The sequence below is a fragment of the Pelodiscus sinensis genome, chromosome 7, assembly GCF_052426305.1.
Source record: "Pelodiscus sinensis isolate ZL-2025 chromosome 7, ASM5242630v1, whole genome shotgun sequence".
Classification (NCBI taxonomy): Eukaryota; Metazoa; Chordata; order Testudines; family Trionychidae; genus Pelodiscus; species Pelodiscus sinensis.
In genome coordinates, this window is record NC_143058.1 from 13,123,705 (window position 1) to 13,140,617 (window position 16,913).

General features: G+C 45.9%; 1 protein-coding gene across 2 annotated transcripts in view; it reads right to left on the bottom strand.

Moving 5' to 3' along the window:
* Positions 1 to 16,913, bottom strand: part of SLC12A8 (solute carrier family 12 member 8) — a 99,607-nt gene that overhangs the window by 22,280 nt on the left and 60,414 nt on the right. For both annotated transcript variants that reach the window (XM_006137661.4, XM_089779681.1), the window contains exons 7-8: positions 4,135 to 4,222; positions 1,161 to 1,248 (exon numbers count right to left, since the gene is read on the bottom strand). In XM_006137661.4, coding sequence (XP_006137723.3) covers positions 1,161 to 1,248; positions 4,135 to 4,222 — 176 coding nt within the window. The remainder of the gene's footprint in view (positions 1 to 1,160; positions 1,249 to 4,134; positions 4,223 to 16,913) is intronic.

Genomic DNA, 16,913 nt, shown 5'->3' on the forward strand with positions numbered 1-16,913 from the left:
ACAAGTTTGTTTCACTGTTTCTTTGCACTCCTCCATTGGTGTATCTATATCTACCTGTTCTTCTTGTCTTATACTAAGACTGTTAGCTTTTGGGGGTGGGAATGAGGGAGGACTATCTTTTTTATTCTGTTTGCACAACCTCTAGCACAGAGATCCAATATTGGGGCTCATGGACACTATGGTAATACAAACATACATACATACATACAAAGGACTATCAACATTCATATAACAAAGACTGAATTCAAATGGCTAGTATAGAATTATTCTACTTTTCTCCCAGAAACAGTGACAATTTCTGGGTTATAAATTATATGAATCCACATACATTCATATTTCAGTATAAATCTAATGTATTTTGTCTTATCTTGGGAACAGAACAAAATCTAGGGCTGCTCTCACTTAGAAGGAAAATGAAAGCATGCATTTCAAATAGAAATTGTAGGCTGAACTCTATTAAAAGAATTAACAATTAAATAAAGGTAAAGCACATCCAACTACTTTAATCCAAGAAACTGTCAAATTACAGCAAGCATATCATTTTGGATGATGTGGGATAACTGAAAATTAGCCATGTAGTATTTTACTTCCACTTAATGTAAGCTAGCAATGAAACACACTGAAATCTTTTCCTCTCTTTTCAAAGGGCCTTAGCGATAAGGTTCATTGACTATGACAGTACCAACCTGCTACATAGGCATATGCCAATGTGGAATGCCTAGCATTTAATAATCCCATTACTTACATTGCAATTACACTAGAGTGGATATGAAAATGTAAGCCTGGCTTGACTTAGTAAAGATAAGCAGTGTGCTTCTTTAGAGATTTCAATTAGATCTAAGCTTCTACTGATTTAATGGCATATACTGAATAAAGTATAGCGCTTATCATTAGGCAACATTAGCATATTTTAGCTATTAACATTATTGCTGCGGAATGATTCCAAGATTCAGCATCACCAGGCACGTTGGAGAATTCAAGCTATTCAAATCAATTTTCCCAAGAATCTTGGGTTGAGATTTTCAAAGGAGTCTAAGGTACCCAAATATCATTGCTTTTCCCCTAGGCTCTGGAAAATCCCAGCTTTAAATAATGCTCCTGTGATCTGAAAAGCATTGTTTTCTACAATGGATTGGGTTATTTTAAATAGAATGAATTACCTTTTCTGCTATCATAAAGTCATAGCGGAGCGACTCCCGGGTACAAATGGCTCCCAGCAAGAAAACAAAGATGATATATAGAAACCACCTGCAAACAACGGAGAGACACAATTTGTTCCCAAAGCAATGAAATCATCAAACATTTTCATTAGTACTAAAACCTGAAGAAAATTCAGTTACTTACAATTGTCACCCACACACTTTTCTGGGTGTGGCTCACTGTCCCATCTAGTGACACCGAGACCACTTACAGAGAGAATCATGAGTCTGCTCTACAGCCTTAGTGGAGAGCCAACTGGCTTTTAGTTCATGCAGTAGAAACTCATGCACTAAGCTCCAAAGATCCTAGGTTCGATTCCGCCTGTCGGCGTTACACAATGACCACTAATGAATGGCTTCATGAATAACTGACATTACTGCCATGCTTATGGTATTCTCCATTCTCCATTTAGGAACCAGCACAGTGGCACTATGTGCATGCAAAGGCAAAACTACACAAGAGATAAGCAACAACCACTGTATTAGTTTATTATTTTTAAATACCCATTGGAATCCCTTTGCGTAAAGCAAAGTAGGTAAGCTCATATTTAACTTTAAGCATACATATAATCCCAAAGGAGTCAAATGGGACCAAGTGCATGCTTCAAGGTAAGCACATGATTAAAGGTCAGATTCGTAAAGTTATTTAGGCACCAAAATATGCAGACGGTCACCCATTGGGATTTCCAAAAGCATCTACTCCAGTATTTCTCAGCCAGTGGTATGAGAACCCCGACAACACAACTGAAAACTGAGAAAACTGAATTTTTATTTTAAGTTTTACAGCGCTTTATTATTTTTGTACTTTTTACACCCAAAAATGTCATCGCTTGCCCAGCTACAATTAAGTTGTTTAAACAAATGTGTTGCAGTGGTAGAAAAAATGTAGGTACTGGGGGGTACTTATAATTTTTTTTTAAAGGGATACCTTATTAAAAAAAGGTTGAGAAACACTGGTCTATTCCATTACTGGGAGGCAGTGTGACTTAGTGGATAGCACACTAGATTGAGACTCTGCCACTGACCTGACAAGAACCCTTAAGCAAATCATTTCATCTCTCTGTCTCAGTTCCTCCATCTGGAAAATGGGGATAACTAAATCTACCTCCTTTGTAAAGAAAGCACTTGGGGTGTGTCTAGACTACATGCCTCCTTCGACGGAGGCATGTAGATTAGCCAGATCGGAAGAGGGAAATGAAGCCGCGATTAAAATAATCGCGGCTTCATTTAAATTTAAATGGCTGCCCCGATCTGCTGATCAGCTGTTTGTCGGCAGATCGGGGCAGTCTGGACGCGCCGCGCCGACAAAGAAGCCTTTCTTCATCGGCACAGGTAAGCCTCGTGAAACCAGGTTTACCTGTGCCGATGAAGAAAGGCTTCTTTGTCGGCGCGGCGCGTCCAGACTGCCCCGATCTGCCGACAAACAGCTGATCGGCAGATCGGGGCAGCCATTTAAATTTAAATGAAGCCGCGATTATTTTAATCGCGGCTTCATTTCCCTCTTCCGATCTGGCTAATCTACATGCCTCCGTCGAAGGAGGCATGTAGTCTAGACACACCCTTGGAGATCTACTGATGAGGCAAGAACTCCCCACCATGCTGCCTTCTCCCCCCCCCCCCACACACACTGGGCTCCCAGCTGTTGCTGGTGCCTCCTATGGTGCTCCTGCCCTGCCGTCAGACCTCCCTGTTCCTGGGCTCGGCCCTGTGGTCCAGGAACATCTGTGGTCCATGCTGGACCAGGGAGTCCTGGTTAAGGGAGGTACAACCTGTATTACCATCACACACACACTGCAGTCAAAAACCCCTCTCACACCATCATGCCAAAACTAATGTGTGCTGATCAGGATGAGAAATGGCATGGAAAGAACAGAGTGTCGTATTCACTCTGAGTTTGTCACAAGAAGGCTTCCTTTTACCTGATGTGAGGTCTACACAGCAGCTGGGTGCATGCTTTCCAGCTCGGGTACACAGAGGTGCTAGCGCTGCTCAAACTAGTGCACTAAAAGTTTCAGTGTGGACACAGACCCACCTGCCTGACCTCAGGCCTGCTGAAGGGGGATGGCAAAGGAGGCAGTTGCCCTGAGGCCCGGTAAATCAAAAGGGCCCAGGGCACCCAGGCATCATTGTTGCAGAGCGGTGGCAGCCAGAGCATCAGGCTCTTTAAATTGCTTTCAAAGCTCTGGGTGGTGTACTCTTTATGGTGCTCAGGGCAGGCAGGGGGCATGGCGTGGTCCCGGCGGTGCTGAGACTGGCTGCCCCTAGCCCCGCCCCATCTATCTAAAGCCCCGCCCCTTCCAGGAGCACGGAAACCCCTCCCCCCTACATAAACACCTTGCCATAGGGCCCAACAATTCTTTCAGCCCCCCATTCCTGAACTTCTAGGTACAAACTCAGGTAGCTAGCCAGATCTGCCTTCCATCCCACCAAGACCACACTGCTGTTTCTAGCACATTAGTTTAAGCAGAGCTAGTGCAACTATCTACCAGCACTGGGAAGCACCCTGCCAGCTGCTATGAAGATAAAACCAAGTCCTTCTTCATAAAACAAGTACTTGACAAATTTAGCTGCAGCTCATCAGCTAATGTAAGTAAACCACTCAGCCTGTTTCTTTAGAAGACTTGTTTTTCATTTCTTAAGCCCAGCCGTGTCCAATTTCAAAAGCCTAACTGTTCTAGAGTTAATATACGTCCCATACTCGGAAGGGGGCCTGTGGGGTGGGGAAGGATTGATTATATCTGCATTAATGAATCTCTTCACTAAACCATCCAGTGGAGGAGGTGATAATAGATGATAATTTGAACAACAGCCAGCCTTTAATTTTCCAGATGGGTGAGTAATAAAAGGTTGACTGGAATATGAAATAGATTGGTCACATTCAGGGCACACTCTAAACAAAAAGTAAATTCTTCTCGCTCTCTTTCAAGAGACTTACGAAATGCAGATAGCTGCCAGAGACCCAAGTGGGATGCTGGCCACAGGCTTCCGGAGATCTCCACTCATATTAAACCCAGCCATCACACCTGCATGTTGTAGACAAAGACAAATATAAGGTGGAATTAGATCATGTATTGATTGTGTCAGAACTGCATCCATATGTAGATACGGCACTGCGGCAAACACACCATACCCGTAGCTTTGTAAATAAGTCACCATTCAACCCCTGTATCCAATGGTAACAAGCTACCAAAACCATGCCCACAAAGCACCCTTTGTTCAGACTGGACAATGACAAGAGAGGGGGGGAAAGCATGAATTTAAACAAAAACGTCTTATCTTAATACAAACATCATGGAAAACAGTGTTATTCAATTGTCAATAGAAAAGTGCTGCTATTCATCCCAGTGTCCATTCAACAGGCCATAGTACCCAACTCTGACACATGCAGTTACACCCACACAGATCTTATGTCCACGAGAGACAACCTTTATTAGAAAATGGCTTGTACTGCCTGTGTCTCCCAGCAATCCCACGCACATTTAATTGAGAGAGAATAACACCGGGCAGGCACATGCCATCTTCCGTGCAAGAATCTGCTTTGCAGACGTCAGTTAAAGCTCCCGACACCCGTGTGAGATAGCTATTATCTCTAGCTTGCAGATAGGGGAACCAAAGCTCTGAGAGGTTAAGTGGTAAGCCCAGAGAGAGACACAAAGCACATGACAGAACTGAGGACAATGTAACTAAACTGTTATTATTATTTATACGCCAATAGCTCTTAGAGGCCCCAGATGGGATCCCAAGCTGATAGACACATAGAAATACACAGTACGTGACAGACTCTATCCCACCGAGTTTACAATCTAAATAGACACAACGGACAAAAGGACAGAAGAAAGGGAGAATTATCCCCCAGTTTGCAGCCTGGCAAATTGAAGCACAAAGGGACTAACGGACTGGCCCAAGATCATACAGTGAGTGAGGCTGTGGTAAAGCGAGAGCAGGGGTGGAGAACCCAAGTCCCAGGGTCTGGATACAGCCCATAGCTTGCCTGAATCCAGCCCCCGAGGCTTGGGGCTCCCCCACCCCAGCACTGGGAACCCCTGTTGGTGCTGCAGCCCCTCCCTCACCACTTCCTGTAGGGTTGGAGCACACAAATCTACTATCCTAGGCTCTGGTGTGTGATGGGAATGTGGGGAGTGTCTTTCCCCGTCTCAGTCAATGGCCACATCAGTGAGGGCTTGGGGGGGGGGAGAGAGGGTTGTGTTTGTTTCTCACTTGTGTGCAGCCCTCAACTGATTTTTTTGTGGGCCAGCGGCCCCTGACCCAAAAAGGTTCCCCACTCCTGAGGTAGAGTCTGAACTCACAATGCCTGAGTCTCACTCAGTTCACTGACCTATGCACAAGACTATTCTTCTGGGTCAAAAATCGTTTTTTATACTTCCTAGAAGTATTCAGATACTGGCGAAGAGAAAAGTAGCCATGTTACTTTAAAAGCATGATGAGAATTTGGACAATCTGAGGGAGGAATGCTTGGAAATCCCTTGGCTCACTTTATTTCCTATTCCCCCAAGACTCTGGTGTTACACCGACCCCTCTGATTCAAGGATTTCTGGACCTCAAGCCAATCAATACTGGTCATGGGTCAGAAAGGGAGAAAAGGGGTGAGATCTCAGCTGAACAGCCAGGAACTGACTCCAAAACGCTAGTCGCTGATGCCAACCGGGGGAGCAAGCGACCAAGCAATGGTCTGCCATTCAACTGTCAATGCGGCCAGGAATTAGTTGTTTTAATGCAGCATCAGAATGCTGAAGCCGGAGTAGAGGTGGTAAATAAGTGACAACCAGCCCCGATTCAGCAAGAGTCTGAGTCATGTTAAAGGTGATTTAGTTGGGGTTGGTCCTGCTTTGGGCAGGGGGCTGGAGTCGATGACCTCCTGAGGTCTCTTCCAGCCCTGGGATTCTATGATTCTAAGGCTCTCCCCTGAAGTGACTGGCCCCTTGTGCGGCATTTCTTCCGGAACCAAAGACTAGGCAAGAGCAACTCCCTTGGCAGAAACCCCACTGCAAAGGGGACTCATTGCCATTCCAGTAGATTGCAGTCTGCAAGGGACACCTTCCGTGGCAACGAAGTGAACACCACTGAGGCGGAAGGAAGTTCAGTGGTTAGGATCCTATCCTGGAACTGACTCTGGTGCAATCTTGGGCAAGTCATTTGACCACTCAGTTTCTCATCTGTGAAATGGGGATAATACTACCGTTAATTAACGAATATAGCCCACGGGTTGTCCAAGTTTTTCCCTACCACGCATCCCCCTCCCCCCCCCCCCCGCAGGGTATATATGTCCACATGTTATGCAATTAGATTTTTACTCATATTACTGGTATCACGTTGTAGTAATATTTTAAGAGACTCGTTTCTGCACGTTGGCTATCTCTCTGTGCAAGAACCCACTTTGCCAGGTTTTCTTCTAGATTTGGCCACTTGGCTTTCTTTCCTCGGCGCGCTCTTTTGCAAGGATTTAATTTCTCAATCTCCTCTTCTTCTTTTCTCCCCTCACGAACAGACTTTTTATTAATGGAAAATTTTCTGCCTGATGCTCTACTGCCATTTTCTTTTGCATATTTAACAACAGATAGTTTAAAATCGGCTGTATGTGATTTGCACTAGGCATCTTTAAAAATATTTTCTTGGACAATATTTGTTATAAACTGAAAAAGTTGTAAAACTTTGTGGTTGGTATGGGTCTTATATACTGGTACTAGGGTAGTGCTTATTGCTTTTTTATAGCTCAGCGGCCTCAGCCGTGGTTCATTACCCTTATACCAAGATCCAGTATTATCGGGTTGCATGACGTCGTAATCTTCAATGTTCATAGCTGGCAAGTGGCAACCATATCAAAGACCATCAGATTCTTTTATGAAGGCGGCAGAAGTCTCTTGGATATGATAGTTGATGACTTTGTTCTGTGATAATGTTAATTGACCCACAAAATTATACTGGTTTTGCCTTTCATGCAAGCAATAGCTGTACTGCTGAATGCCTACAACTTCAAAGTTGGGACAATTACGGTACCGCAAGCAGTTTAGGGTTTCAATAGTACCATAAACAGAAAGGATGATTCAACATACCCTAGTATTCTATACTATGCTTATACCTAATGAAAAGAAGCCAACACAGATTTTGGTAGTTTATTGTTCTTTACGAAAACCTGCGGGGTATATACATCCGCGGGTATTTAATATATTTTTTACATACAATAGAAAAACTGTGGGTAATAAATGAATGAGTGTTATACTTGGATGCGTGTTATATTCACTAATTTACGGTACTTCCTTATCCACAGTGGTGTGTGGAGAGAAGTACACTAAGAGCTTTGAGCCACTCTGATGTACAGTCCCAGGACCATGTGAGTACGATAGATTATATAGAGCAGTGGTTCTCAAACTGCAGACCATAGACCACTAGTGGTCCACGGTCGCCGTCTAGGTGGTCCATGGCTCAAGCTCAGTCCCACCCCCTTTCTATCCTCCCTCTACCTCCCCGCAGCAGGAAACCCGCGCCGGCACTCCAGCCTTGCATCCTCCTCCCCCTATGAAGTTGGAGTGCCAGCGCTAGCTTCCCTCTTGGGGGAGAAGCCCTGAGCCTCCCCACTAGATCCACCTCTTGGGAAAGAAGCAGAACAAAGCGGAGCCAGAAGTGACTCCAGGTGCTGCCTTCCCCCCTCCTCTGGCTGGGGAAACAGCAGAGCCCTGACGTGCTGCCTGGAGGCTTTCCCCACTGCTCCTGTTGGCTGGAATCTGGCCAATGGGAGCAGTAGGAAGCATGCCTGAGACACGATGCCTGAGACAAGCGTGGGGCTCGAAACCAAGTAAGTGCTCCCTTCATGCCCAGACCCCACACTCTACCCTGCTCCTGCACTGCCCCCCACCAAGACCCCGTAGTCCCAGCCTGCTCTTGCACCCACCCCCTTGGATCCACTTGGCCACACATCCTATCCCCAGACTACTCCTGTACCCTCCCTTGCTCCTGTACCCTCTCCCCAGCTACACACCCCACCCTCAGCCTGCTTCTGAATCCTCCTCCCTGGTCAGATGCCCTTCCCACAACCTGTTCCTTTCCTTCCTCTTGCCTCCTCCCCACTGGCCAGCTACTCTACTCCTAACCTGCTCATGCATCCTACTTCTCACCCATATCCTGTACTCTCACCCCATCCCACTCACTTGCAGCCCTGTCCTGCATACTGAACCCCTCATTTTTGTCTGCACCCCAGAGCCTGGAGGGGTGTTCCACAAAATCCACTAACCCCAAAACCCCAGAAGAGTAAATCCGGCCCATGGAAAGCTCTGAACCTCAGTCCTTCCTGTCAGTCCACCTCGCCCCATGCTGCTGGAGCTCCAGAGGAGGTGTGTTAGTTGGGGGCCACATCGGTGAGGGTTGGGAGTTTTGGGAGGAGCTGTTTTGCTTCTCACTTGTATGGTCCTCAAATAATTTTTCTGTGGGTCAGTGCCCCTTGATCCAAGAAAGGTTCCCCACCCCACCATAAAGAGAGAAAACATTGAAACTGTTTGTGTTGGACATAAATTAATATTTTACTTTACTTAAAACAAAGTTTGAAAAACGAACATGAGAAAGTTAATGGGCTTCCTCTGTTTAATAATTTAATATTTCCTTTTTTACTTGTTAAATTAAATCATTCTCCCAAGCTGCAGCCCTAGCAAAATGGCTCAGGCGCAATCACGTAATTAACGGCAAGTTTCCACTAGCAACAGGTGGTCCACAGACAGTTTTGCATTGAGCCTGGTGGGCCACAGGCCAAAAAGTTTGAGAACCACTGATATAGAGCACAAGAATTAATATGGGCATCATCGACCATACAGGCCAATACAGCCTCCTGTATACAACATGCAGGTCTCAGAGAATAGGACCAGGGAAGTTCAGGAGTTACAGGTGGTGCCAGAGCTTTCTTGCAGTTTTATTCTTAGCCACCTTGTCCACAAAAGCCATGTTACACCCACGGGGATAGCTGGCATTTCACGAAGTGCTTTCCTGAATAGCAGATGCAACAACCGCTCTTTACAATGAAGCAGCAACCTGCCTACCCTTAATAATAAAGCCCGCCCTGCTAAATACAAGGAAGAATGGCTTTGACTGGCAAGCAGCAGGAGGGAGTTCCTCCAAAAATTCTAGCTCTCAAGAAAAAAAACACTGGCCAAAAATCAACATGAGAAGCAGGGACATTTCTCTCCTCCAGACATAGATCAGCCCCCAAGGAAACATTCATTCCCCTCCCAGTTTGAACAATCCTATCTGCTGATGGTTCACAGAGAGAACTGAAACACGTCTCTGTTTCAATCCGATAGCAGCCTGGATTTTCCATACTGACTACTATCTCCCAAAGCAGATCATGGCAAGGCAGGATAAAAATGTAGTCAAGTCAACCAGGAAACCAGGGGAGTATCAAGAAAGCCTGTGCAGCACAACACCACCCAACATAATCCTATTCAGCGGGGATGGACACAGTAAAACTTTTGCAGGAGAGTGCTACTTACATCATAGGTCAGAGACAATCAACAGCCTGCACCACCTACACTTTACTGCAGGGATGGGGAACCTCTTTTGGGTCGGGGACCACTGACCCACAGAAAAATCAGTCAGGGGCCACACACAAGCAAGAAGCAAACAATGAAAAATCAAACACCACCCCTTCCCCCAGCAATGTGGCCCCTGATTGACAAGGAGAAAGACATTTCCCACATTCCCCTCACATACCAGAGCCTTGCGGGGCCCAGGCTAGTAGATTTTGTGTGCTCCAGCCCTGCGGTGGGGGGAACCCCTTAGTCTCAGGGGCCAGATCCAGGCAAGCCGGGGGCTGCATCTGGCCCTAGACCTGAGATTCCCCACCCCTGCTTTATAAATTGTCAGTGCTCACAGCCGTCACTTTCACATGACAAAGATTTTTACATGGCCTAGTACATTGGTCAAGGTAAAGAGGAAAGGCCTTTCTATTCCTCATCTCCTTCATTCCTCAGGAGATGAGAAGTGGACAATGCCAGATCATTTCTAAAAGGGGCCAAATTCTCGATTCACGTTCATTGGCACCACTCCACAGCCTTAGTGGAGCTGTGCCATTTTGCATCAGCAGACTCTTTAGCCCAAGACTTCTGAATCTATTTGCTGTCACTTTGAAACACCAGATACAGTGTATTCCAAAATTCAGTTTCAATGCAATGATATTTCACACTAAAATGACCTCAAGAGCTACTTACCTTTTGGTAACTAGAGGTCTTTGAGATGTATGATAACTATTTATGTTCCATTGTGAGTACATATATGCTCCATGTGTCTGAAACTACAGGGTTTTTGCAAGTAAGCTAGGCTGGTCCACACCTGCATCCCTACTCTCTGTAGGGCATAAGGGGTGGGGTGGGATGGGACAGGGTGGATTAACCCCATTTTCAATTCCTTTTCCACCACAAATCATGTCAAGATCCAAAGCAGAAGAGAAACAGGGCAGGTAGTGAAATACAGAAAGGGACGACGGATCTTGCAGAACTCCAGTTTCAACAAGGTAAGTAACCTTAACTCTCCTGTCCCTGAGTGCACGTCCTTATGTTGTATTCTGTGGCGTGGTGGTTGACAAGTATTTCTTAAAGAGAAGGAGGATGCAGGTGGTATAGCTGTTGTTGAACTGCTGTCCAAATGATGCATCAGTGAAAGAGTCTTTGATCGAGGCATAATGTTTCATCGATGTATGGAAGGAGCTCCAAATAGGTGACCTGAAAATGTTAAGCAGGGGACCTCTTGAAAAATGCTTCAGAGGCCACTTGTACCTTATAGAGTGAGCCCTAACTCAATGTACCGTCTGATAATGGAGTAGGATACAGAATCACTTAGGGTATGTCTACACTGCATGGCTATTTTGGGATACCAAAGGTTCCTGAAATAGCTACCCTGCATCTACACAAGCCGCCCATTATTTCAAAATATTTTTTGAAATAATGGGAGCACTATTTAGCCACCTTGGCAAATCTCGTTGCACGAGAGATAAGGGATGGCCCAAAATAACGTGTTATTTTGAAATTTGTCGCTGTGTAGACCCACCAGATTTCAAATGTAAAAATAGATTAAAAATAAAATACGCAATTTGTGTAGCTCAAATTGCATATCTTATTTCGAGTTTAGGGTGTGGTGTAGACATACCCTTAAGGAACTTCTGGGAGGATCCAATTTGACCTCAAATGCGTTCTGCTATAGTAATGAAAAATCTATCTGGCTTTCTTATTCGTTTCATTCTCTGCAAGGTAAAACACCAATGTTGATGCTGGTTGCATGTCGAGGGAAGACCTTGAGAGCAGCTCTAGACCAAATGGAAGTGGCTTGTCTTGATAATGGTTGTGATCCACTATAAATCTATAGAATCATCTGTGGGAAGAGTGAATGCCCACGTGTCTCTCATTTCAAGAGTCGTGAACCAAGGGTTCTTTTCCAGAGATGGTATCATTGATTCCACTGTAACCAAACATAATTTTAATTTGTGACTAAACTGACTGGCTACGTCTACATTGGCCCCTTCTCCGGAAGAGGCATGTTAATTTCCAACTTCAGAATAGGGAAATCCGCGGGGGATTTAAATATCCCCCGCGGGATTTAAATAAACATGGCCGCCGCTTTTTTTCCGGCTTGGGGAAAAGCCGGAAAAAAGCGTCTAGACTGGTGCGATCATCCAGAATAAAGCCCTTTTCCGGAGGATCTCTTATTCCTACTTTGAAGTAGGAATAAGAGATCCTCCGGAAAAGGGCTTTATTCCGGAGGATCGCCAGTCTAGACGCTTTTTTCCGGCTTTTCCCCAAGCCGGGAAAAGAGCGGCGGCCATGTTTATTTAAATCCCGCAGGGGATATTTAAATCCCCCGCGGATTTCCCTATTCTGAAGTTGGAAATTAACATGCCTCTTCCGGAGAAGGGGCCAATGTAGACGTAGCCACTAAGTGTTGCCAGTCAAGAATGAGTGTCAACCCTCCCTTCTTTTTGGGAATTAGGGTATATTTTTAATAGAACCTTTTCCCCCGATACTAAAGAGGTACTTGCTCTATTGCTCCATGGTGAAGGGAAAATTCTGGCCCCTGGAAGGGGGATCTCCTGGTGAGAATGGTATCTGGACAGGGAAGGGTTTGTGGGGGGATAAGGAAAGTCTATGGTATAGCTGGAATGGATGATATCCTCTTCTATAGGGTCAGGAGGAAGTTTTGGTTGCTCTCTTTGAAGGAAGGGGAAATACGACTTTACTATATTACATAGTCCTGGGTAATAGGGGCAGTAGGAAGGATTGAAGGTGTGTTACGGAGGTTCCTAAGGCACCATGGATCCCGAGGAGAGTGTTTTGGTTGGGTAGGGGAGGCCGGTTCCAGGTAGCTCTAGATCTCCTGTCTGGACTCACTTTCTTCAGTGAAGGTTGTTGTGATACCCCCGGTGGCTGAAATTCTTTATGGATGCTCTTCATTGATACTGGCAGTGGCATTGCTGGTGTGGAGTTTGGAAGTGGTGCTACTCTGCTTATTTATCATGGATCTGGGACTTAGGTCTTTGGGAGCTAGGTGCAAAGACTTGCCTGATTTGGACAGGGTCAGAGAGGGATTCATCTTCTTTGGAGTGAACTTGGGGGTTGGCAGAGATTGCTCTTGTGCTTATGACAGGATTTCCTGCTCTGAGGAAACCCTGACAGAGGGTCCATACACAGGCAGTTGGTGAAGGTAGGGCTGGGGGTGCCTAGCCCTCAGCCCCAGTCCCAGCCCACCCCTTCTGCTGAGGCCCTGCCCCCCATGGGAGCCAAGCCACCTCCCTGTCCCCACATGGGGAGAGGATGAGGGCGGGTGGCATGCATCCTCAGCCTCCCTAGGCCTGGAAAACGGGGAGGGAGGAGGACGCATGTCCCCAGCCTCCCAGGCCCCAAAACACAGGGAGAGAGGAGAGTGTGTGTCCTCAACCTTCCCGGCCCTGGAGCATGGGGAAAGCGGGTGACTCCAGCCTCCCTGGGTTGCATGTGGCCCCAGCCTACCTGGCCTGGAGCATGCAGCTCCAGCCTCCCCAGCCTTTAAGCACAGGAAGGGCATGTAGCTCCAGCCTCTCTAGGCTGAGAACATGGGGCGGGCATGCAGCTCCAGCCTCCCCAGCCCAGGATCATGGGGAGAGTAGGCGGTGCACGGAGCACTGGGGAGGGAGGAGGGTGCATGGTTCCAGCTTTCCCGGCCCCAGAACATGGCAAGGGTGGGTAGCACGTGAAGCACCAGCAATGGAGGAGGAAACATGGCTGCAGCCTCCCTGGTAAGGAGCTTGGAGAGGGCAGGTGCTGAGGACAGCAACACTCTGCCTGAGTAGCCTACAGCAGGCGTTCTGGGGGCGGAGCGTAGGCAGGGCTAGGCTGGCGGTTTGGAAAGTCTCAGCCTTTCCCACCTAGCGTACAGGCCACCTGTCGGTCCCTAGGTGTATTCTCCATCACCCCGGCGTTATGCTAGGCCTCATGCGAGGCGGTGCACTCCTTCCTGTCTCAGACCTATGTACAAAGGGGTACCCCAGTGGGGGTATGTCTACACTACCCTCCTATTTCGAAATAGGAGGGTAATGTAGGCATACCGCACTTGCAAATGAAGTCCGGGATTTGAATTTCCCGGGCTTCATTTGCATAAGCCGGGCGCCGCCATTTTTAAATCCCGGCTGGTTCGAACCCCGTGCCGCGCGGCTACATGCAGCACGAACTAGGTAGTTCGGACTAGGCTTCCTAGTTCGAACTACCATTACTCCTCATTCCACGAGGAGTAACGGTGGAACTGGCCTTCATATGCAAATTTGACACTATCACCCAAGGACAAAGACATGAACTGGTTGGGCCATTATATTCAACACCCAAATGACCTCAAAAGCTAAGTATCGAACATTTACAGCCCATTCTATTAGCTTCATTTAGCATGGACACTATAATTGACAGGGGTTTTTCCCTCCCCCTCTCCTCTCTTTTTCTGCTTTAAATTTTGGAGTTTCTGTGCCTTTTGCTCCACTCATCTGAAGAAGTGGGTTGTGCTCACAAAAGCTCATGATACTATCTATCTATCTATTTATTTTTGGTAGTCTTTAAAGTGCTATAGGACCACTCATCATTTTTTAAGTGTTTTTAAGTTACCAACTAAGACGGCTACCTCTCTGAGGCACCAACAACTGTGTCCACTTTGTGCATGCAGTTACTGCCACTGTGAAAGCAACGATATAAGCTGTGCAGTTTCTGTGGCTCTTTGCACATGTAAATTCCCAGTTAAATGCGTACATGTCCAGTTCCATACTAGGGATGTAAAATCCATTTTAATCAGTTAACTGGTTAAAACATTAGATTTAACTGGTTAACCAATTAATCAAGATCCCAAGTCGGGGATAGTCCATGGGGCAGCTGCTCTCAGCTTTGCTGGCCCAGCAGGGCTGCTGACCTCAGAAAGCTGGCTCCCACCCTGGCACAGTGTGACACTGCTCAAACATTACCCAATAAGCATCACCTAGGAAGGGCAATGTTTACTGGTTACCCATTCATCAAGCACACATGTGAAGTCATGGCAATAATACAGACTAATTTGGAATGCATTCACACGCAATTTTTTGAAAAAAAAAAATCATTTCAGAGGGGTGTTAGTCTGTATCTGCAAAAAAAAAAAAAAAGAGGAGTCCTGTGGGTAGCTTGGGGTATGTCTACACTTAGATATCCTGGGCTTCATTTGCATGTTCCCGGGCACCGCCATTTTTAAATCCCTTAGTCCGAACTCCGTGCCCGCGGCTACACGCGACACGGAGTAGGTAGTTCGAATTAAAGATCCTAATTAGAACTACTGTTACTCCTCGTCGAACTAACGAGCTAGTGTAGACGTATCCTTAGAGACTAACAGGTTTACTAGGGTATAAGCTTTCATGGGTAAAACCCACTTCATCAGATGAACTGGAGTGGAAGTCACAGAGGTGGGGGTATATATATTGTGTTAATGAAAAAAATACATTCATTTGTGCTTTGGAGAAGTTATAAAAATACAGGTATTTTTACTCCCTCGACAGTAATTATTTTAGCCTTTGTGACATGGTCAATATTCCTCCATACCCATAAATACACATACAAGACAGCAACATGTATGTACGTACACACGCACATGGATCACCTCTTTATCATTAAATTACAGAACTTTTAAGAACAAAGCCAGCTAAACACTCCTTTCCTCTGAAATGCTTTAAGTGGCTATTGCATGGAAAGAAATAGATTACTAGGAGAAGAATTTGAGACTAACTTAGCGTTTCCAACTTTCACATTTCTTAAACCTGGACCCCACAGGCTCTGCCTCAGCCACTCACTCTCCCTCCCATCACTCACTCACTCACTCGCCCCAGGACTCACCTGCCTCTGCAGAGCCAGGCTGAGAAGTGACACAGATCCTGACTGCCTTCCCGCCAACAAGATGCAGATAAGAGGTAGCCCCAACTGAGAAGTGACTGGCATAGGTTGATTACTTGGGACCCTCCCCATTCTCACCCATGCTGCTTTGTCCCCTGCCCTGGTCCCTCCTGGTCCCCATGGCTTCAGGCATTGGTGGCCCCCTCCTCAGGTGGTGTTTTCAAGTGCCGAGTCCCCTTTTCTGGTGCCCTGCAGGCATTATTCAGACTTTTGAAATCCAGTCAGTGCTTCTGACCAGGTACCCTACAAACCCCTTTTGACCAGACTTTTCAGTCAAAAACTGGGCACCAGGCAAACCTAGTGTCGGTGTAAAACCGGACGAACTCCACTCGGACTGCTGGAAATCCAGAGAAACAACAGAATTTGGAACACAGCCTTATTTTTCTTTAAATGAAATCCCCAGAAAGTACAATATACTCAGCTTCACTTCAGAGACAAGGTGGGTGAAGTAATATTGTTTGTTGGACCAACTTGTGTTGGTGAAAGAGACAAGCGTTTGAGCTACACAAAGCTCTTCTTCAGACTTAGAAGGTACTCAGAATGTCACAGCCAAATACATGGGGGAACAGATTGTTTAGCATGAGTAGTTAACATATATGCTAAGAAACAATTCAAGGTGAAGTGGCCAATTAATATCTCAGCAGTCATAGGACAAAAAAGCGGGTTAGTGGGCTACACGTTATGATAAGCCATAAATCCAGTATTTTTTATTAAGACCAGGATTTTTAGTGTCTAGCAAAGTTATACATTTGAGCTCTCAGGCTTGTCTTTTGAAAGTGTTGTGTAGATTTCCATTGAGGTCAGCTTTGGATTAATTGCTCTGTGAAAAGTGTTTGCTCACAAGTGGTGCGATACACAGGGGCCCACGCATAATTGGAGCCTGATGCCTCATTACACAGAGCAGCACAGTTTCCTTAATATCACTTCAATGATACATTCTAGTTCTTAATGTTACCTTATGTGTGAGTATTTCCACTATTAATAATGGATTTATTAAAGGCTAGCATTTGGAAAGAACTTCCCATTACTCTAACCCTCTACTTCTATGCCCTATGGCTGTGGTTTTCAACTTTTTTTTTCATTTGCAGACTGCTACAAAATTTTGAATGGAGATACAGACTCCTTTGGAAACCTTAGACACAGTGTGCGGACTCCTAGGAGTCCATGGGCCATCGACTGGAAAACACTGTTCTACGGTAACAACCACCTTTTCCAGACTCTTTAGACATAGTCCTACCACAGGTTGAAAATCACTGCCCTATGAAATCGTTTCACTCTGAGATAGTTCCAACCTCCA